Below are 23,709 nucleotides of genomic sequence, written 5' to 3' on the forward strand. Positions count from 1 at the left end.
GTTTGGCATAGCGGCCCCTGGGGTTTCAACCGTGCCCTTGTAGCACTAGAGTATGACGCAGTCGGAAGTAGCCTGGATTTACAAGCAATAAACCCTAAAAAGATAAATCTGGAGTCCACCAGAGAATTTGAGAAAAATCTCTCATTTTACTAAATTTGATATGATAAACTGATCATGATACAAAGCATGATGGTGCTTATATAGGCATCCAAAACCTAAAATCATAATCTAATAAGAAATCCTAAAGAATCCAAATTTAAAAGGAAACTAAAAACTCAAAAATAAAAAGAATCCTAAAACAAATTTAAGACTAGCCTAAAAAAAAGATTAAATCACGAATCGGATAATTAAGACGATACATTTTGGCCTACATCTGATAGGGCTCACTAAAGTGAGTCTTGAAGATCTCGTCGTTCCCATTCTGGAAAGGTATCATGCGTCTCAAATGGATATTCTGGCCAAAAATTGATCAAATCTGATTCAGTGATTCACAATCAAAACCTGACTTTTCGCATGAGAAACCCGAAAAGTCCAAAACCAAATTTTCTTGGATATTGCAGCAGCTAGTAACCTCATTATGCGTGAATTACCTATTTTCCAATCACTCTTCTTAATTCCACGTCGCTTCTTTATTTTTCTAATTTTCCGGCTAAACCAGACCCATTCTTGTCCTACATCAGAGTATGATGGTATATATTGAACCGGTTGAGCAGGTGCTACTGCATCGTTCCTCATATTGGGTTACGCTGTTGGATCTTCCGCCGGCTTTCAGATCAAGAAGGGTGATGTGCATGATTGCCAGCATCATAGGAGATCTCAAGGAGTGGGATAGGCCGGCATTCCGCCCCGATGTGCTGCGCGTCAAGGTGGAGATTGAGTTTTCCCAGCCTATACTCACTCAGCGCCTTTATCTGTTGGAGGATCGAGTAGAGGTGTTGGTTCGATTTTGTTTCGACAAATTGTTTGGAAGGTGCAACAGGTGTGGTTTCGTAACCCATGTGGGGTTGCCATGTTCTGGGCCGGTGCTAGAGGATAGAGTTGGGAATGTCGGTCCTCGTCCGGGTGGGCAGGCAAGTGATGATGGAGATGCAGCATTGACAGTCAGGGTGCCGGAGGCTAGGGCAAATGACAGTGGCCCTACTCTAGTTTTCAAAGCACAGGTTCCTTCTGGGATCGCTGCAACTTTGGCATCTGTGTCTGCAGGGTCTTTCCTTCCCCAGAGGGCTCAACGTCAAGTCACTATTTGGGTGATTGAAGAAAACAATGATCATGCATCTCCCATTACTGGTAAGAGGAGGAAGAGAACAGGTGATCTCTCAGTGTCCCCGAAAAAGCCAAGGCTGAGTTTGGCTATTGGTAAGAGTAACATTGATGCTGCAACGATGGGTTTAATTACTCTGGAACCTGCTGTGCTCAAGACAAGTAAGAAAAAGCGTAGACGACCTACTGGTAGTCTACATAAGATGCCCTATGGCACTGCTGGGAAAGGAAAGAAGAACAAGGATGCAAGTAATGAGAAAAAGAAGGCATCTAAGGCCAAGAAGAATTTGACTGAAGACTTGGCTAATGTCGGTGGCTCTAACCCTAAGGGGAAAGAGTTGGCTTTATTTTAAGTTTATTTACATTTATTTTCAAGTCTAGTGTGTGGGATGATAGCTTCTAGGAGCTTTCTGAGATGTTTCTATGTGTCGTTTGTACCGCAATTGTGTGCCTGGCAAGCGAAGCATAGATGATTGATTTTTCCTTAGGATATTAATTAATTATGCATGGGTAATACAGTGTGTTATTATCCACAAAGTAAGACGAATCTTAGCTAACCATACACTGACATTATTGAACCACTCCAAGACCTCAAAATTTTATTCCTTTTGTGAGTTTGTCCATTCTCATTGAGTCATTGAATAGAAGTTGAATAAGAGAATGAAACAAAAGTACGGATATATACGAACAGTAACAACATTAAATGAAATGAAGTGGACCCTCTGTTGTTTCTTAAAATTATGGATAGTATGCAATTCTTAATTTCTTATCACAAGTTTCATATCCAGCAAGTTGGATTGTCCGATTGTATATATTTCCAGAAAACCAACTATATTTCCTTTAGGGAAGTAGATGATAATTTCGTACTCAATTATTTTTCATTTCAAGGTACAAATGTTTAATTTCGTAAAATAAGTGTTACCGTTATGTATGTAGTGATATTCTCAAAAACAATACCTACGAGGACAGAATTTTGTTCTCTTCTTCTCATTTAAGAAATTTGTGTATTCATGTTTACATGCTGGCCTTGGCTGGAAGTTTACTGTCTTCACGTGCTGGCCTTCGTGTTTACTAACTAGGATTTTAAGTCTAATAAGTTATTGTTAATTTGACTTGTGTTCGATCAGTCGATCACCTTAAGGTGTAACTTTCGCAATTGATTAAATTTTGAGAATTTTAATAATTTTAAACCTTTAGATGATCGACACTGAAAAAAAAAAAAAGATCCTGAGTAATATGATGTTTATAATACATCCACGTAGAGATGGAGATAGTATGATAAAGAGAAGAAAAAAAAAACAATGGAATTAGCAAGTGCACCGAGGGCCAAAGATATATCCCACCCAATCACTTGCAAGGAAATCAAAACTAAATGTAGAGACTCGCACTTCTTTTGTCATTTGGCAGACTAAATTCAAGGCTATTATGTGTTCCTTGCATATCCTTCTAGGAGTTGTATAATTCTTTGTATAATCCAATCAAATGCAAGGAATTTCAAACTCTTTGCATATCTGTGCGTTGTATTTGGCCTACTTTCCTGTAATTAGATATATGGCAATTAATTTATTGTCATTATAGTTAGTGAGTAATTTTTTATGTGTAATTTGAGTTTAATTAGAGGCAATTACTCCAAATACGTATACGACTTAATTTATTATAAGTTTGTGAACAAATTTGTCATTATTGATATTGTAACTTTGATTCAATTAGTTATTTGTAAATTGTGTAAAATGAATGTGATAACTTATTGTGAATGAATGAATATAGTAATTTTATTTAAGTCAGATGTAAAATGAAAGTATAACAAATATCAAAGTATCATTGTCACACCCTAACCGTGAACACTAAAGAATTGACCCTAAATACATATAAGTACACATGTATGTTGACGAACTAATGTGAACGACAACATTGTCCCATTGATAAAATTTTGATTTTGTAACCGCTAGCAAGATCTTTGCAACCAAGAATGAATTACCGATCTGCTGAGAACTACAACGCGCGCAATGTAAAGAGACCTAGCTAGCCTCATAAACCAGGACTAAAAAGGATAATTAAAGATTAATCAATAACTAGATCGACCATTGTTTTTCCAAGTATTAATTTCAAAAAGGTCTTCAAGACCCATGCATGCATGCTCTCTTCTGTTTTGAACTTTTGATTGATAAGAATTAAAGTCCGACAAAAGTACACACTGATTGCAGAAAGCCAGAAACTTAAGGACAGGGTATATTTGTTGAGACGTGAATAAAGTTTGTAGATATTGAAGATTAATAGAAAGCTTGAGTAGTTGTGCTTATATGCAGCTGTTGATCGAATAGACCAAGCATGAAGCTGATCCGCCGATCTGAGCCACAGGGTTGAAGGCGATGACAGTGATCACACTCACTCTGCAACTCTTTACCGACATGATAACGATAATGATAAGCATGCATGATTGTGCCTGACATGAAATTAACAATTGTTTTTCCTCAAGTCGATCATATCATCATATATATGTGGGGGAGTTAGAAGAGTAAGAGTATTATTCTAGATAAGGGAAAATTAAGAAAGTAAAGAAGCTTAATAAAGCACGAATGTATATTACTTCTGTCATGAATATTCAAAGACTTGATCGGAATCGAATCTAGCTAGGGGATGTCAATATTGAACCGATACTGATGCAGAGAGGAACTTTGATTACCAAGAAAATAACAGGGAGATCGCTGAGGACCACATGCATGCAACGATCCCTAGATCTTTTACTTGGTCGTAATGGAGGTGAATGTCTTTTTTCATAACGCTACATGCTTGAGTAATTGTGCTTATATGATCGATTAGACCAAGCATGAAGCTCCACCGATCTGAGCCACAGGGTTACAGGTGATGACAGTGATCACACTCACTCTACAACTCTTTGCCGACATGATAACGATAACGATCACTACTAGAAAAATAGCTAATAGCCACGCCTCTTTTGGATGCGTACATTTTACTAACCGTGTCATTTGATAGAGCAAATGACACCCGGCCCTTTCGTATTTTTGGTATTATTTGCTGTATGACTACTGATAACTGTGAAAAAATAAAAGATATAAGCGAAAAAATATTCTACTAAAAATATAAATTTGTATAAACACAAAAGTCTGTATTAATTGCTAAATGAAAGACTAAATTAATTTATTATCGTTTAATGTTCACATAAACATCTTATTCAAGGGTGTGAAGTAATATTAACAAACCAATCTTTTAGATTTAATTTAACCAATTTACAAATTAATCTTCCCTTATTTGCAGAGTGTGTACATACCGCCTATATTACATACCGCCAAACATAAGCAACGACCTCGTAGATGCTCCTCATGACATGGCTAGCCCCCCGCCTATGGCATGCATCTAGTAGATCGACACCCAAGCTACCTCGCCATGGTGGAGGTAGGCCTATATCTCGCCAGAAGGCCACCCTCCCATGCATTCCAAAAGGCTTTAAGAGAAGTAATATGTGCATTGTGTTCCCACATTGGAAATGTAAAAGAGAATGAGACCTCCTTTAGCTGTAAAGAGAATCCTCCCTTACTTAAAAGAGGATGGGATCCATGATCCCTACACTTGTATTACTACAAAGGCTACTTAGCCTCACTCATAGTGAAATCTCTAAGTGGATGTAGTCTTGACTCACGGACAATGTGAACCACTATACATGCTGTGTCATCTCTCTCTCTCTATCTTGCTTCATACTTAGTCTCTGAACTCTCACGCAGAAACAACACAAATACTCTCCACTAGACACATCAATTACTTTCTGTCAGTAACTATTATGTGCGTGCACCCATGCACATTGCAAATAGTTACATATATTTTCTGGGCATTATAAACTACAATATCACGAGATTAACATGTGCTTAGCTTGTTTGCTTATTCAAATTATCGAATTCACATGTCTCGCTTATTAACATAACCTTGACTCTATAATACACATAGACCATATGTCAAGTTACTACTCTTTAAGCTTGTTGCCAAGGTAAAAAGTTTTATAACTGCTTAACCCATGGCATATGCTACTAGGCCACAGTGCTTTACTTTACGAGTAATGACAGTGCACCTTCTGTGAAGTATGATCATTAATTTGTGCTCTACCTTCATGTAAAACAATTTTATATAGATATTATATGTCTCATACTATATCAAAGCATACAAGCAAAATATATGTGATTAATCAATTCAATCATATGAATAAGTTGCTAATCACTTATTTTGTTTTGCCCTTGGAGGAAGCAAAATCACTCTAAATTGGGCATCTTCTTGCGCATACAAGGCCGAGCAAACTATCAACCACTAGTCGATTACATGGAGCGTTATGCTTGGACAACTCCAACGTGATTTAGTATTCAGGTCAATCCAAATTGTCACCTCCTTTAATCGGCAAAAGATAAGTTTTATCTTACGCTGCTCCAATTTGATTTATCTCATGCTTCACATGCTTCAAAAGCAATTACTATAATCCAAGCATGCCTACAAAATGTGACAGTTTCGATATCATATCCATTATGACTATTTATTAATGTCATGCTTTCATTTGATTGCAAATCAATTAAATTGCTATATATATACATATGACAGTAAATACGTTTAACATGCTTAAAATCCTTGGCCCGAGCGAGGTACCCTTGTAGGGTAAGCCAAGGTCAAATCCTTGCATAAATCCCCTCCAATCATGCGAGGTACCCTAACTGGGTTAAGACGCCCAAGCCCTCATTCTACCCGGGGCCACGCCACAGGGTAAAGGAGGCCCGTGCCCTCATTCTACCCCACCGGTAAAGGAGGCCCGTGCCCTCATTCTACCCCACCGGTAAAGGAGGCCCAAACCCTCATTTGATCCCACCGGGTCAAGAAGGCTCAACCCCTCATAAATCCTCTACTCAAGCGAGGTATATCCTAACAGGATAATTAAAGGGTAGCTCCCTTACATAAGCCAAGGTCCAATCCCTTCCAACAAAATCCTCACCCCGAGCGAGGTACCCGAATGGATAAGCCAAGGTCCAATCCCTTGCTTTTGAGTCATCTCACCTCCCGAGCGTTCTCTACACTTGCGGGACTTATACATACCACTTATCACAAGTGGAAGTAGTACCCGAACGGGACTATCATTGAGCTTCGCTCTCATACTTTCCGGGCATTTGCAAACATCACTCTTATGCCTCACCGATATGTGTGAGTTTCATGTTCTGGTTTATTAATGGAATATTGAATTTTTCACTTATTGTTGATCGCAACAATTAAATTCTTTTTACATCCCATTAATAATACCATAGGGCAAAACTCACACAACCTATCACCCGCTCAACATGAGCTAACTTAACTCTTACACTCCTGTCGCACATACATGAGCCAAACAATCGAGTTATGGCTTATATGTTCGGGTTGAGTAAGTTAAAATTCCTTCCTCTAACCTATACTTGGGGGAATATCAAGGCCACGCTCTAATCCCACCAGAGTGACCAGCAGTTACTTCAATATCAAGAGCTCAATGCTCGTGCCTCATCGACATCCTCAAGCTCAATGCTTGTGCCTCAACAGCATCCTCGGACTCAACGCTCGTGCCTTACGGGCATCCTTGAGCTCAATGCTTGTGCCCAAATCCTCAGTCTAAGCGAGGCAGCCCACTGGGCTAACCCAAGTCCAAATTTCTATTTTACTAACTACATGACTTGGGAGACTCGGCGAGTAACCACACTCTCAATCCTAACACATGTGCATCATATGCATACAACATATACATATCATTGTGTATGTACCATCATGTTCATCATCCATTTATGCATCATATGCACTTTATTTGCTATCATAACCACATACATTTCAGACTCATAAGTCATATTAACACTCTACAATACTAGCATACACACAATTTGTAACATACATCTCATATAAACATTTATGCATTTGATTCAAACGTCACTTAGATTGCCCTAGTGCAGTCAATATGCTACTTATCCACTCTTATCTTATTTGCAGGTATTAGCTCGATGATGGGCCCTTTGGCACTAACCTGACATGAAGACTTTACAAGGCCCGCGCGCAGAGTCCCTTCTTGCTTATGGAGTTGGGGAACTAGTATTGGTATGGCTTGCACAGACGTCACTTATACTAGGCGGCATCATGTTTAACTCCTCAACCAGGAAACGCCTCTTCCTCGGAGACTTATGACGCCTCTTCCTCGGAGACTTAGGAGACTTGTACATACCGCTTATATTACATACCGCCAAGCATAAGCAACGACCTCGTAAGTGCTCCCCGTGACATGGCTAGCACCGCCTATGGCATGCATCCAGTAGACCGACACCCGAGCTACCGAGCTATGGTGGAAGTCAGCCGATATCTCGCCGGGAGGCCACCCTCCCAAACTCTCTAAACGGCTTCAAGAGAAGCAATATGTGCATTGTGTCCCACATCAGAAATGTAAAATAGAATGAGACCTCCTTTAGCTATAAAAGGGAATCCTCCCCTACTTAGAAGAGGATGGGATCCATGATCCCCACACTTATATTACTACAAAGGCTACTTAGCCTCACTCATAGTGAAATCTCTAAGTGGATGTAGCCTTGTCTCATGGGCAAGGTGAACCACTATACATGCTGTGTCATCTCTCTCTCTATCTTGCTTCATACTTAGTCTCTAAACTCTCACGCAGAAAAACAGAGTATTGCAAAAACCTATGTCAAAGCAAATTGAGAAGCCATTCCTGCACTATTTGCTAACTGGTGCTTGTTAGAATACATAGATTTTATGGAGAATCCTGGTATTATTTCGGGATGTTCTCTTTATGCTTATTGTAATCTGGGGTTCAGGCTCTATGTCCCCCCCATGTATTCTGCAATTTCATTAATCAAGGCTTGAGGGCAGCCGCACCAGCCCCATTTCAAAAAAAAAAAAAAAAACCTATATATTCGTTATTTTTTTCTATTTAAAATTTTATTTGAGCTTTTCCTATCAATAATTAATATACATACTTGCAAAATTACTTAATACACTGCCATTTTGTGCACAACTGCACACTGCTATCTGTATTCATTGTTATTGGGCATGGATTTCTATATGAAGGCAAAACAAAATCGATTTGACTACTTCTGCCATTTTAAGATAATAAAATCACTTTTATATATATTCCATATAAAAAACAAACAAAATAAAATAAAATCAGGAAAGTATAGTGATCATGTATGTGTGGGTATTGATAGGTTCATAATTTCATACATTTTTATACCCTTAAATGTAGGATTCTAGGCTTAGTTCTTATCATTTTTGAGTCATTTACTTTGTGTTTGTGTTTTGTAGGTTAAATTGGAGAAAAGAAAGATTTGGAGCTTAAAGTCAAATGCAGGATTGAAAGGGTGTTGGCTATCTTGAGCTAGCATCCAGAATTATCTCTGCTGTGCGTCAACTTTGAGGATTAAACTGTACCTTCTCAGAAGGAATTAACAGGCGAGCCTTATACCATTGGAAATATACGGATGTTAGCTTTCTGAGGAATTTTACGGAAGTGGATTCGCATTCTTGTGGAGCAAGTTATGACGATTTAAGTGAACCTAGTTCGGGAAGGCAGATTCTAACGGATTTTACATATCTTTTCGGAATCTGACTTGTGAGGCCCAAGTCCGTTGTTCTTAGCACTTGAATGGAACAAGGCTGAACATGTTTGACATATTTGGAGTAATTTCTTGCATTGACTTTAATAACCCTGCGTTTCTTTGGAGAGAAGAAATCTATTCCAAGTTGGACTAGAAGACCTAAGAAGCCCAAGTCAAGTGGGAATTGGGAGGGACATACAAGGCAGAAAACCTAGAACGTCTAGGGACACAAGAGGCAGCATATTCCGCAGAGAACGAGGAGAAGAGAAGCTCTCACCATCGCTGGACCCGAGTTCCTCAATTCTTCCATTGTTTGTTTCATGTTTTCTTTGATTCTAGTCATGTTTTTCATAGTTATGGATTGCTAAACTTCTAAGCTAGGGCTGAGATGAAGCCCCTAGTATGACTATTCTATTTACTTAGTTGGTTTGCTATTGAATTTCTGGATTTCTATGTTAAACTCTTAATCACCGTTTCAATAGAACTTTTATTCAAAATCTTTGCTCGGGATCAATAAGACCTAGGTTTTGTCTATGAGTTATTTGGTTGGAGAACATGATGCTTGATCAATGAGTAGATGTTTTCTAGGGTGCCAAAAGATAATTCAATCTTGTGATTAAAGAGTTGTGAATTAAGAATACAAGTGCTTGATCATAGTCGATATTCTTGTTTGCATGATTTTCTAGTTCTTTTGTGCTTAATGGAATTGAACATGTTTGATTGAACCTGATCATTAAGTGGAGTAAATTGTAGTTTGGCTACTTGAGTTCTATACAGGATCAATAAGTTGGAATTCATAGGTTAGAAGAACTTTGGCATATGTCTGGGATCAATAAGGCTTATGTACGGAAATCTTTAGCATAAAATCTAGGGAATTCAATTGTTATCATCTAGAGAATAGGATAGAAGTATTAGGTGGTGGATTCAATGCTTTAGCATCTTCATAATCTGTTCTTACACTCTAAAGAATCTCATTGCTCATTCTTGTCTTTAATTTTAGTTTTTCTTTCTTTAATTTTCTGTTTAAAACTCTATCACACCATAAAAATCAGTTTGTTTCACTTAAGTATAGCACATTTGTCATAACAAAATTGTTTCAATCAGTCCTTGAGGGAATGACCTCGTGCTTGCACCTCTATTCTACAATTGATTCGTGCACTTGCGAGTACTAAATTAAAATTGACAAAAGGTATGTTGTGTTGTATAACCGTATAAGGATGGCCTTCCATTTGCCAGGAGAGATTTTCATCCAAGTTATGAAAACTGTTTTTCGTTTACGTACCACTTTCAGATTTGGCTTCTTTCTCGCAAAACAAAAATGATGAAGATATGGCTTCATTCTCTGATCTAATTTGGCAAGGCGCGACAACAGGGCTGCAATCTCCTCAACAATTGGTATTGAAGTAGATTGTAGTCAAATTTCAGTTTTATACGTATGACATACTTCCTAGGATATATCTTTGACATGTTTATCTGCTTCAGGTTATGTCAACTATGGGCATGTTTTGGGATTTGATCATATTCTGAAGGCGGTGAAGCATATTAGAGGGTTCTTAAGTTTGAGTCGATCTGTTTCTCCGGTGGCGATGGGTAGGGCACTTCCACGACGCAGTTGCTTGATATGGCCTTGTTGAGATGAAGAGAACAGAGAAAGAGAAGGGAAGCGGGGGAGAGGATTTGGTTGCCGGAGCCAGCTGCGAGATTGGAAACAAGATATGGGATCTCCCATTTACTATTCTACGTATAGTTCAAAAACATACGGTTCAGAGTACAAATACAAACAAATATGGTGATAAACAAATAACAATTGATGACAACAAGAAAACTAAAGAAATAACAATAATTAATTTTTTTTTTTTTTTGAATAACAATAATTAATACATATTCTGAAAATAGAAAATAATTAATATTTATTTAAAAACAAAATTATTATATTTCAAAAAAAATAAGGAACAAAATATTTATTCTGATAAAAAAAATTAATAAGAATAAGAAATAAACCCAAGAGATAAATGTGGTGGGACCAACATTATTGGAGAGACACAAAAATAAAATTGTATCCTTTGATTACTAGAACCTGTGATAGAAAATACCATTTTGTATTCCGTGGCCGCACCGTATCTAATGAGTTTTTTATACGGTTATCTATATCCTATAAAGCAAAAGAAATGGAAGAAAATTTGTATCCTATGAGACTTTTATTAGTAATGGATAAGCATGCATGATTTTGCCTGACACGGCAAACATGTTTTTTTCCTCAATATGAGAGAGTTAGAAGAGTAAGAGTATTCTAAATAAGGGAAAAGAAAGTATTTAAAGCACGCATATTATTGGATGACTCAGAGCATCAGATCTTTAAGACTTAATCTTTCATGAAGATTGAAAGACTTGATGTTAGTATAGGAACTTGTATGTTGGCATTCCCTTTATACAAAACTAGAGAGTTCTAGCTTAAGAGTGTGTTTGAGAAGAATGATCTTAACAATTGGAATTGAGGTTCATGGCTTGAAACACAAGACAAGATCCTACTGACTCGTATGGAATGTCTGGTAAGGTTCATTCATTACATTGTGCATGATTGAGTTTCAGGATTGTTAGCTGTGCTTCAATCCTGAAGTGGTCTATTTAGTATTCTCACCTTGTACGTTGTCTAGGTGTCTGGGTTTTTTAAATTAATGTCATATCAAGTGGTTCTGTCAGTGTTTAATTCTGTGATTTGGACGTGTATTGTTTAAGGCACATATCTCCTTTTATTAGGGTAAAATCAGTTCTTATTGCATATTATCTTTTAGGGAAATTTGTTTCCTATTAGGTATCAATTTACTTTTATTGGAATTTATCACACCCTAATTGTTTTAGGGGGAGTCTACTCTTGACGCATATATATGTCCTGCATTAGGTTTCTTTTCTTCAAGCTTTGCACGATAGAAAAGTTCTTTTGTTTCATAAGGCAAAGTTGTATCTTGATCATTAATTCATTTGTTCCATGTCTAAGTGAATTAGTGAGTCAAGAATTCATTCATACATCATCCATATCATTCTTATGTTTTGGGAGTTCAGTTAGGAGTCAAGCATATTCAAGAATTGAAGATTGACGAGTTGATACGTGTGAAGTGCATCTAGAGGCAGTGAGAAAATTTGTGTGAAGTAGTTCAACCGGCTTGAATGAGTTTAGCTAGAGGTAACCGCGTTTAGAGTTATCCGAGAGGTTGTAAGTCTACTTTGTAATTTGACTACTATCTTATAGTGTGTGCTTGAGCACTTGGCCTTCAAGAGTTAAGGCCACGCAGTTGTTTACCTCACTTTAAGGATTTTTACTGCGTAAACATCTTCTGTGTTTCTTTGGTTCTTATATGTGTGTTTGCTTAATACGTTGATTTATGCTTGTTCTATTTCTCATTGTCTTGGGATAGCAATCTTATTACAATCCTTGAGATCAGTTTCGATTTTGTGCATACATTCCAGAGCGTTGCCTATTCACCCCCCCCCCCCTCTAGGCCATTCTAGTACTTTCACTTGATCATAATCTGATCTAGTCAGGACCCAGGGGATGTCAATATTGAACAACACCGATACTGATGCAGAGAGGAACATTGATTACCAAGAAAATAACAGGGAGATGGTTGAGCACCACATGCATCAACGATCCCTATATTTTTTACTTATACATGTACAATATGATGCAAAACAAAACAAAAAAAAAAAAAAAAAGTTAGAAGTATGATCTGTACAAATAGAGTTGGCTTTGAGCCTATAAATTACACTTGAGCAAAAGTCTGTCATCTAAAAAAAATAGCAACGTGTCTGCATTTCTCGCTATATTGTGAGGTTAATGAAAGGGAGAGTCTTTTCAGACCTCCAAATTTTCTATTTGGACCTCTCATACTGATTAGACCTCCAACTTACTTTTTCAAGTATATGAAATGCTAATCAAACCTCCTTAATCTCACGAAAATACCCTTGACCAATAAAATCATTATCAATTCAAAACCCCATAATTTAAAATCGTCCGAAGATTAAAGCCTACAACAATGGGTTGTTTGTCGGTTTGTCCATATATATGTATAGATTTTATCCAGAGCGGAGCTCCGCTTTGAAATTAACGTGTGAAGTTCGAGTTTTCTGTCGCATATCCACATCTCGACCGTTCAGTCTTTAATTAGGTACTACTGTATAGATCATCTCTGCAAATTTTCAGCCAAATTGATGATCGTTAAGGTATCTAACTCGCTTAAACTAATGAACAGACTGAATTTGTCAATCTGAACCGTACTAGCTTTAAGGCAGTTATCAATGCCTTAACGATCATCAATTTGGCTGAAAATTTGCAGAGATGATCCATACACTAGTATCTAAAAACTGAACGGTCGAGATGTGGATATGTGACCGAAAAGTGACCAGAAACTTTGATCTTAGAGTATGCAGGTTTCTAATATGGGGAGTCATGGATTATTTGTTGTGTAATACTCAGCATCCAAATCACGAATAGCTGCTAGGAAAAAGGGAGCCAATGCATACTGGAATTCGTATCTTTCTTGATCGAAAGAAAAAAATTGCATACCAAAAGTAATGCCCAGAGACATCGATATCAACTATCAAGGGTTTCAAACTTACAATCGATCATATACTATAATTAATTTTCATTTGATCTGTGTTGTTTGCTGGCTCCATGATTAGCTTGTTCACTCAACTTCCTCATGTGCCCATTGTTTCTCTCTACTTCTTCCCATATCATCATAGTGAGCTCATAGTTTTTGTGAATCAAGACTTTGATAGGAAAGACTAGAAAATTGGAAATTCCTATGGAGGTATCATCTCTCAGACTAAGGAGGAAGATGCTTTGAAAATAGTAGACAAACCGATTAGGTCTGTCATAGAGGACTGGAGGTAGGAAAAGAATGTGTTGATCTGGGTTTTTTCTTTTGGTGTCCTTATTAGTCTTTTCATATGAGTTAACAAAATCAACTAATAATTGAAAAAAAAAATAGAGGTTCAAATAGCAAATTTGGAGGTCTGAATAGACCCTCCAACTGAGTCGACTAAAAAGAATAGTGTATTTTTCAGACATATAATAGTGGTGATCTAGTTACTTTTTCAATTTTACACTTTTATCTATTTATATTTTATTGGCTTAATTTGATAATTATGTTATGTAAGGGTATTATGGGTACTTTAAAATATGGTGAAGCCCTTTGACACCAAAAGAGCGCCTCCATTTGTAGTAGTAGAGATAAAGTAAAAAATGTATCTTTATAGAGAAGTTTTATACACCCTCAATTACTTAATGCACTCCCTCTATATTTTTTTTATGGTCCTTGACCCAAAGCACCAAAATGAGCCAATATTATCCCACTTACCCCAGCAACAGATTTTTATTCTCACTAACCCAATATAATATAAAAAGACAATTTTATCCTCAACCAAATTAAACAATTACCCATGTGTCTCTCATTCCTCCGATCTACACACTCTCTCTCCCCGTACGTACAGATCGCCGGGAAATCTCTCTCTCTCTCTCTCTGTCCTCTGATCTGCAGTCTCTCTCTCTTCGTCGGAGTCGATGCATCGTCAGAAGCCAGAGATTTTCAGACGAAGATCACAATGAGTTCAAATTCGGATTTGGTGCGGAAGCTGGAGTCGACGCTTGCGGTTTCGTTCGGAGGCTCAACGACAGACACAGAAGTGCTGATTGCGACGACTTCAATTGCGTTGATAATAGGGGTTTTGGTGGTTCTTTGGTGGAGATCTGGGGTTGAGTTCTTCATTGCAGTGGTTTGATTCCTTGCCTCCAGTGATCTGGTTATCATTTAAGTATTATGCATTGGCTTTGTTGCAGTTTTGGAGTTGGTTTATTTCAAGATTGCAGGCCCGTCATGTTGGATACCTGGCACCACTATTGACAATAATCGATTCCCCATATTGTAATGGACTCAAATGGGAATAATTTTTAAGCATATCATCATGAAGGGATAATGGGTTCAGCTTTCAAGCAATAATGGGATATATTGGTCTAATTTTGAGATTGATTATTCTAGTGGCCTCTCAGCAACAATTGCTGTTGATTGGACATTGTTTCTACAATTATGGTTTTTCATTAGTTGGTACTTGTCATGAGATTGCTGCTGTGTTGCTTCAGAAAGATTTCAGCGTGATCTCTCTGGGCTTTCCTTCTTTCAGCTATATATATATATATATATATATATATATATATATATATATTCTTTTTTGGTAAAATGAGGGCAGAAAAAAATATTAAAAAATGTTTTATTGTCTCCCAATAGACATCTATTGGGGGGCAATAGACGTTTTGAATTAATGTAATCTCCTTGTTATTTTTCTGTAATCAAAGTTTTATTTGTCTAAATTTAGGGAGATTAGTTCCCATTCTAGCTTCTGAAAATCCTATTGGGGGGCAATAGACATCTATTGAGGATTTGAAGGGCAATACATGGCTGATAGTCGTCTATTGGGGGGCAATAGACCTCTATTGCCCCTCTATTAGGGAGCAATAGATGTCTATTATTAGGGGGCAATAGATGTCTATTGGGGGCAAATAAAACCTTTCCGGTGAGATTTTCAGCAAATTCCGGTGGGCGATGGCCGGTGACCAAATTCCGGCGGCCGGCGATCGAAATCCGGCGAAAGTTGGCCGGTGACCGGGCTCCGGCAAAGTCTCTTATGGTTTCTCTCTCTCTCTCTCTAAGTAACGAAGGGGTGAGGATAAAATGGTATTAAAAAAAATTAAAAAACAAAAAAAAAATCTTAATGGGGTATTAGGAAAGACCTCCTTAGAGTGTTTTGATGAAGAGAGAATTAAAAAAACTTAATGGGGTAAGTGGGAAAAAAATCTCTAAAAATGGGGTAAATGGACAAAAACCCTTTTTTTTATCATCAAACTTTCATTTATACCCCTCCTTATTAATAAATAAATAAATAAAAAGAAGAATTCACAAAAATAAAATAAAAATTAAATATTTTATATTTCAAAATATTAATTAAATATTTTCTTACAAATCTTTTAATCAAAAAAAAAAATCGTTAAGGACAAGTTAATTTTCTCCTTGGCTTCATGATACAATCGACCTCTCTTCAAGATCATGCGTGAACGTTAATGACAGATAAAATCATTGTAGTCCACATGAAGAATTAGCAACCAACCAAATTGATTGAAACATATTGCAAGAGGTTACAAAACCATCAGATATATCTTGGATACATGAACATATCATTATCAATCACTTCGTTTGCAAAACAACCACCATGGCTCATTCTTTACCTATTTTAATATTGACTATGACTATATAGACCACGAAGATATTGACATATTGAATATTTTACAATCTTAGAGGCATCAAGTTTTTCAACTTGAAGAACAACAAAGGCTTTGGACCTCTGCTGGTGACCTTTTGTCTTCAATTGCTTAAGTCATAGCTATTATTTTACAGTTTATATTTTGTTTTTAATAAGTCTCTTCCATGGTACCAGGGTAAGACGAATAGGGCTTTGTGCCGGACCATGCACCTTGTGTGCCTTGTCTGCTCTAGGTAAGCGGCGAGTTCCTTGCTTGGTCAAATGGTCATAGCCTCCTAGTGGCAGGGTGAAGCTAAGTGTCGCCGGATTTATATTCCGGTGGCAACATAGTGGGAAAGCCGTGTTATTTGTTACGATGCTTTTTTGTAATAGAGTTATCTTTCCGGTATGTCACCATCGTTGTAAAGTGAATAAAGTAGCCCGTGATGCACTCTTCACTAGTTGGTGCTTGTTAGAATACATTGTTTTAGTTGAGACTCTTGTTATTATCTCAAGAAGTTCTCTTGATGCATATTGTAATTAGGGGTTTAGGCACCATGTCCCCCCATATATTCTACAGTTTTATTAATCAAGCCTTGAAGGCAGCCACATTGGCCCTTATTTTAAAAAGAAAAAAGAAAAAAAGGTAAGAAAGTTAAGTTATTCAATCTTCTAGCGATATACCAACTTCATTGATGTGATACAGAAGGAATGTAATTTGTAATTATCATATTGATATGTGCCAGAATTAATTAGCAATTATTCCTAAATAAATCAAAAAAATTATAGTAGAAGATGTATTAAATAAAGTATATAATACATAGCCAACCTTTTTTTTTTTTCTTTCAAGTTTTTCTCATTTATTTACTTTATGAGAAGGGGCATAGATGGAAGTTTAATGAAAAAAAATGAGACAAAAAAAAATATAAGGGACATTATGTAATTGAGGGGGTGTAGTTAAAATTTTTCATCTTTATACCACAGAATATGTCCCGCAAAAAAATAATAATGAAAAGAGACATTAGCGACCAAATTTTTGTCAGCAAAAGTGCATCTTTATACAATGGATAGCACTGGCAAAATGATTAGTCAGCAACAGCAGCAGTAGCGGCAGTAGTAACAATAACAACAACAACACATCTTTTGCGACGAAGTATACGTCGAAAAAGTCTTATCATAATAAAAAATTATATCAGTTAGTTGAAATAGTTATATGTACTGAAATGTTTCAAGCACCTCCAAATATGCTTCGCCTTGAGTCCTTTTTTTTTTTTTCCCTTTTTTTAAAAGAGGATCAAAGGGTTTCACTCCTGCCCCCATGGTGACTCGAACTCATGACTTCGTACATAGGTAGTGGGTGCTCTAACCACTGAGCCCTGTATACACAGAATGCATCTTTATACAAAACCTCTCAGACAACCAAAGTCAACAGATCGATGTTAAAGGCTAAAAGAGCATTAGAAGAAAGGCCTTTTACACAGTTGGGGGACGACTAAGATCAGATAAACATAAACTTGAAGGTAGCCTCTGGAAGCACATGATTCAAGAATAATGTGCATTATCTGAATGATTGTCAATAATGCAGTTTCTTAAAACACAATCGATGAGGGATCAAGAGTTGACGAAGTTGCATTGATGTTTGTTATGCTACAAGCCCAGGCGCCAACATCCGCTTGTAATGGAGTTCTTGAAACTTATGAAAATAGTGCTAAAAGGGTTGCTATATCTTTAAGCATTGTGTAAACGGATCGCAATCTATCCCACCATGCTGTCTTACAAATCCACAGCTGAACTGCTCCAGAACATGAACAGAGCCCACGACCAATCCCATTCCTTAGCCGGAAAGATATGGCCATGAACCAGAGATGTGATCAAGAAAGAGTACAACTGATTTAGCTACCATCAACAGTGAAAATGCAAATTATCATTGTGATACAACACAATTGACATAATCAGCTCATTCAGGGCAGTTACTGATGGCATTCAATCAAAAGCAATGCCACGTTGCCTGAAAATGATTTCACTAGTGCTATGCTGCATAGATAGCAAATTATTACAAACAAATGCCGCGATTCTTCTTTGATCGTAGCTGAGAACAATTTAAGAGAACTGAGCTATTCTTTTGTAACAACTAAAAAATGGTACAAGTACAAAAATTTTGGGCAAAATAACTTGAAGTGAAAAGTTTACAGCATCATTGACCACTTCTTTTCTGCATTATGAGCTTCAACAGTGACCATGTTCATCATTAAGTATTAGGAACTGACCATTCCACGGTCACTTGTAGTGCTTGGAAACCTTTTCCGTTAACTTATCCATGAACTGGCATTTCCTGTGAAATCCCCAGCCAGGGTTGCCCTGCAAATCAAAAGTGTGTCACGAACAATAATCATGCATTACCTTTCTTCCATACAAATTTTCATAGGAAAAAAGATTCAAATACATTGAATTGTAAACTGCACCCAAATGTGCAGCATGTATTCACAGGAATAGTATAATGACCACAGGAAACAAGAGCATCAATGTTGAGATTATGTCATACCCTTCTAAATTGTGTTAGACTGTTAGTGCGGCACATCTCATCCAAGGGCAGAAACTAGCAGTAAAATGTACTTTTACCCCAGCAATATGAAAAAAGTAGGATCTTAAGCAAGTCAAATAGTCAGCTATAATTTGGACTTGCCAGTAGGTGGACCCCGCGGGGGGGGGGGATGATTTCTTTGGTCTACACTACTTACTGAGTTAAAATCATCTAGTTATGTTGCTATGACACTAGGCCTCAAGAAGGAACCTTATCCCAAAAACTGAGTCAAATAGTCGGGTATCCTTCTGTACTGTCAAATCCAATCTACAGAACCCTTACTGGTATGGATATGCCAAACTGATCAACCTAGTCTAGTAAGTATTTCAGTGAGACAATTTTAAGACAGCATAAACAGGATGTCCTAAGTAGGAGGCTCAAACAGGAAATCATTCTTACAAGCCAATGTGGTTATAATTAAAATAAAAACAATAAAGATAAATATATAAATAATAACCTAAGCAAGCAACAAGCTAAAAGAAATTGGTTTCTTGTTTTCATGACGAGGTTTTAGAATGCAAAAGGACAAAACTTTAACCTGGAGAGAAAGCACCACGCGATCAGTGAACTGCTTTACAGAATCAGGTACTTTTGCAGGAAGAGTCTTTGCAACTCTTTCTAACTCTTCTTGTTGTTTCTTTGCAGTTACCCTATCTGGTCCGCTGTACTGATCGACAATTTCCTTCAACAATGGAACTCTTTCCATTGTCTCCTTCATGGCTTCCTGATGACATCCAAGAATAGAAGTCAGAGAATAGCAAACAAATACCACCCCACTAGAAGAACTGTATATCATTTCTCATGAACATGCTAGAAGTATGAAGTTCATACAAAAAAGTTCTAAATATTAAACACTATTAACCAGTTTTAAGTTTATGATAACAAAAAAAATTAATTTTTCAATCTGTCATTGATAAGTGATAACACTCAGTTGACTACAAGGAACATTTTGTTACACTGAACTAGGAGATATTAGAAGGTATTGCCTTACATAAGGAGGTTTTGGACTGGTTATCCTATGTTTGAAATGGTTTTGAACAAGGTTTAATGATCTAAAAGAACAGCAACATCCTTGCTGGCCCTTGCTATTCAGTACCACGCCGGAGGAAGGGGAACAATAACGACGCTCTGGAATAACCATTGAAATAAAATTGATTTCTCTCTTCTACCATCGTCCACTTCTTCTCTATTAGCAATAGATTAAAAGTAAGTCAATCTACCTTTATTGGAAGTTTTGAATCTTTTCTGTTCTTTCAGCCGAGAATTCCCTACTTTTGAATTTCTTCAAAATTCATCATCTAGTACCGAGTATTTGTTGAAGAATTTACATGGCATGAATCCCCATTTTCCTCTCACTTTCAATTGCTCCAGTTTTGTTTTTCAAATGTCCTACTGATACATGAATCTTGATGTTCTTTAACTCTCTTCGGTATACGTGCTGATAATTTTGAATTGAACCTTGAGTGGTATTTGCTAAAGAGCTCACTTTTTTTTCTTGTTAAAGGATATCCGATGGAGCAAGAAAATTTTCTGGATTTATCCTAGGTCTCTCAATATGTAGGAAAGTTGAATCATACATAGTTATGTAATTCTGGAAAGTGAGAAACAAAAGACTTATTGTAGGGAGTATTCTTCTGATTAGAAAAAGAATATCAACTATCAGCATACTGAGTTTGTTGGCTTCTGGGAAAAAAAATATATCCTACTTGGTCCCCGACAATACCAAACGTAGGTTATATTTTTAGTCTACTTTTGGTTTCTGGGACTTGATTCCATTAAAAGCTAAGCATCACCTTCTCTTACTAAATCTGTGACATATCTGGTGATGTATTCTGGGACAGAGCCTTTATATTCATGAAACTTAATGGCATATTGTGCATTAACAAGAAAAGGTAGGTACTATAGCAATCTAGTAGAGAAAATTCAAGATACAGTTATTGATGAGCTTGAAAAAGTTTTCTAATTCCATGTTCCAACCCATCAAAATTTTTAATATTGGATATTTAACAAGCAACTAGTATGAGGCTCTGAGTTATCAAAACTCCAGTACTACCAAGCAAACTCCTATGGCATTGTAATATTATAACGTCACACAGATGAACACACAGAACTACATTGCACATTAGCAAAATCAGTTGTCAAAAATGACACAAGAGTATGCAAATGTACCTCCCACTCCTCTTGACTTTGAATACCCTCATATGCCATCAAGAAAGGCTTCATCTTCTCAAGTGCATCCCTGAGAGGAATAGGCGGTTTTTCATCAATATCTGGGTTTTGATTAAACTCCCCCATAAGATACTCCGGCTCAAACTCAATCTGCAAAAACCAAGTCAAACCAAAATCAATATAAACAACCCCATCACAAAACTATGATCCAAAACTAAAAAGCAGACAACACAATTTCCTACAAAACCAACTAAGCTCAGTCAGCAAGGACATTCTACTGGATTCCATACCATACAATTGGTATCCAATGCGTCGACATAAGCATCATCCAAAGGCGACGGAAGCACTTGATTACTCATATCCTCAAATGCTTCAGTCAACTGATTCATAACTTCGGGGCCAAGCCTCTTAGCCAGCTTCTCCCCATCGGCATTGTCCCCAAGATAAAGCCCCGGCGCAATGCCGCCATCCCCATCCCCTTGCCTTCTCCTATCTCCTTCTCCTTCTCTCCTTCCCCTCCCTCCTCTCCCTCTCCCTCTTTCTCCTCCTCTCCCTCTCATCCCTCTCTCTCCTCCTCTCCCTCTTCCGCCACCACCACCACCATCAACCTCCGCTCCCTCACCGCCTCCCTGCTGCAATATCCCCATTGCTTGCTTCACCGCCTCCTCCCGGGTCAATTTCGGCTTCCGGGGCTCCCTCTTGGGCTCCACCGGAGCCCCAATCTGCCGATTCTCCTCCACACTTTGGGCCGCCGGGCCCGAAATGGGCCTCCCCCGCCCGGTTCTGCCCAACGCCGTCATCAAACCCGCCGGTAGATTCTCCTCCGCATCTTCCCGTCTGAAGAAAACAGGCTTCTTGGGTAAACCCGAATCACCTCCCTCACGTGACTCGGCCGGGGGCTGCACGTGACCCGAGCCTCCCCGACCGGCGGACGAACCGGGTCTGATCCCCGAGGCGGAGGAAGGCGGAGGTTGGGATAAGGGTTTGCCGCGACCGTGGCCGGCAGCGGGGAGAGGTGCGGGCGGGTCGGATTCGGAGTCGGGTTGAGGCGGGAACTGGTCGGCGAGGTAGTTGAAGAGAGAAGGAGCGGTGGGAGTTGGGCCGCCGCGGCCGCGACCTCGGCCGCCGCCACCGCCGCCGCTGTTGGAGGAAGTGGAAAACGGGAGTAGGGTTTGTCTGGAAATGGAGAAGCTTGATGGGTTCGCGAGCTTTCTGCCGATTCCTCCTCTCATTTTGGTGATTGAGAGAGTTTAATTTTTGGGGTTTAAGCAAATGGGTTTCTTCTTCGTGTTCACTGAAGCACTGGGTTTTAATTTTCCTGGGTTTTTTTTTTTTTTTAAGAAAAGGCTTACTTTTCAATGTTGGGCCGTTCGAAAAGCAGTAGTTAACGGGCCAAGGGGATTTGGGTTTCTTTGGGCCGAATGGTTTTGATATTGCCCATCAAATAATTTCTTCTTTTGGGTTGTTTCAAAATAACGAGTTTGCAAATTACAGTAAACATGCTAGGTAGAAATTAGAATACGGCAGGTTTTAATGGAGGAAGTTGAAATGGAAAATATGTTGTGAGAGGAGATAAATTGCAGCTCATGTCTTTGCTTGGAGTGGTCATTCTCTGAGAATGAAGGTTTACTTCTTGAAAAATTATTATATAGTCTCAAACAACCGCGTGTATTGTGATCCGGACTGATGTGATTGGTCCGTTTAAAAAGTGTTTGTTTTTTATTAGTTCATTAATATAATTACGACCGACAACACTGACGCATGCACCTCTAAATGTGCAGCTCAAATATCAAAATGAAACTTCTTACTAGTGGTGGATCGGAGTAGGGCTAATTTGAGAAATATATGAAACTTCATATATACGTGAGAGATAAAACTTCATACCTAGTGACGCTCTCAAAAGCTCATAACGACGGAGAAGAATTTTTGACTGGGTCGCTACCATGCATAGCTCTCTTGTTTGTAAATTATGACTCCCCGTCTTCTGATCTAGTTTTGAATAATCACCTATATTATACAATCACAAATATATAAACACAACAACCAAAGGCATGCTAAACATAATGTGCACATACAAAATGCGGGGAGGAGTCGAACATCATACTATCTCAATCTTCTGCAGGTCTCTAAGTCTGAGTAACCTCTCAATGGGCAAGTGACTGTAAAACTTATTATCTAGAAAATGCAGGGACCTCGAGGATAGTAATCCTAATTATAAATCAATTACTCCTCTATATTATGCATATTTATCTAACCAACCCGAGGATCGTAGGTTTTTCTCTCTACCTACTTCTAAAGGCCGGTTTTTGGTTTCTGGAGATCATCCTCGTCCAGCGGCGCCTGGACGCACCTGCTGGCCTCTGGCCTCGCCGTCGTCTTGAGGTTGGCTGCCGGACGGGTATTGGATGGGCTATTGCTCAAGGGATGCATCTGATGGGGTTTGCTCGAGGCTTGTGGATGGTCTGGCTGGGATGGTGATCAGAGGTGGTAGTCGTGCTAGCAGTTCCGGCAATCAAACCTTGATGACGGTGCCACCGATCTCGCTGTGTGGTGGTGGGCTCGGGATTGGTTTCAATTCTCTCCGTGGCGGTGTGGGTCGAGGCGGCGTGGCTCGTGCGGTTTGGGTTGTCGACGGTATGCTCGTGGCGGCACGGATCGAGGGTGGGATGCGTGGGCTGAGGCGGCATGTCCGGCGCGGTTTTGGGTCGCAGGCGGTGGATCAGGGGGCGTGGATCGAGACGGGGTTGGTCGTGGCGGCGGACGAAGTTTTGGCTAGCTGGTATGTGCGACGGGGACAGAGCT

The 23,709-nt window shown here is 38.5% G+C and overlaps 1 protein-coding gene across 1 annotated transcript; it reads right to left on the minus strand.

The window, feature by feature from the left end:
- Positions 1–18,061: 18,061 nt before the first annotated feature.
- On the minus strand, positions 18,062–22,197 carry LOC133728732 (uncharacterized). The gene is made up of 4 exons (XM_062156165.1): positions 21,198–22,197; positions 20,908–21,057; positions 19,277–19,462; positions 18,062–18,515 (listed from the first exon to the last, which is right to left on the minus strand). The coding sequence occupies exons 1-4, from the start codon at positions 22,137–22,139 to the stop codon at positions 18,435–18,437; spliced, it is 1,359 nt and encodes a 452-aa protein (XP_062012149.1). The 5' UTR covers positions 22,140–22,197; the 3' UTR covers positions 18,062–18,434.
- Between the last annotated feature and the right edge of the window lie 1,512 nt (positions 22,198–23,709).

This window comes from Rosa rugosa, chromosome 2 (assembly GCF_958449725.1).
Source record: "Rosa rugosa chromosome 2, drRosRugo1.1, whole genome shotgun sequence".
In the NCBI taxonomy this organism is placed as follows: Eukaryota; Viridiplantae; Streptophyta; class Magnoliopsida; order Rosales; family Rosaceae; genus Rosa; species Rosa rugosa.

Coding starts and splice junctions, on each gene's coding strand:
- LOC133728732 (XM_062156165.1), bottom strand. CDS start 22,139: ATGAGAGGAGGAATCGGCAGAAAGCTCGCGAACCCATCAAGCTTCTCC. Junction 19,463..20,907: donor AAAGTCAAGAGGAGTGGGAG/GTACATTTGCAT, acceptor GGATGTCATCAG/GAAGCCATGAAGGAGACAAT. Junction 18,516..19,276: donor GCGTGGTGCTTTCTCTCCAG/GTTAAAGTTTTG, acceptor TTTGATTTGCAG/GGCAACCCTGGCTGGGGATT.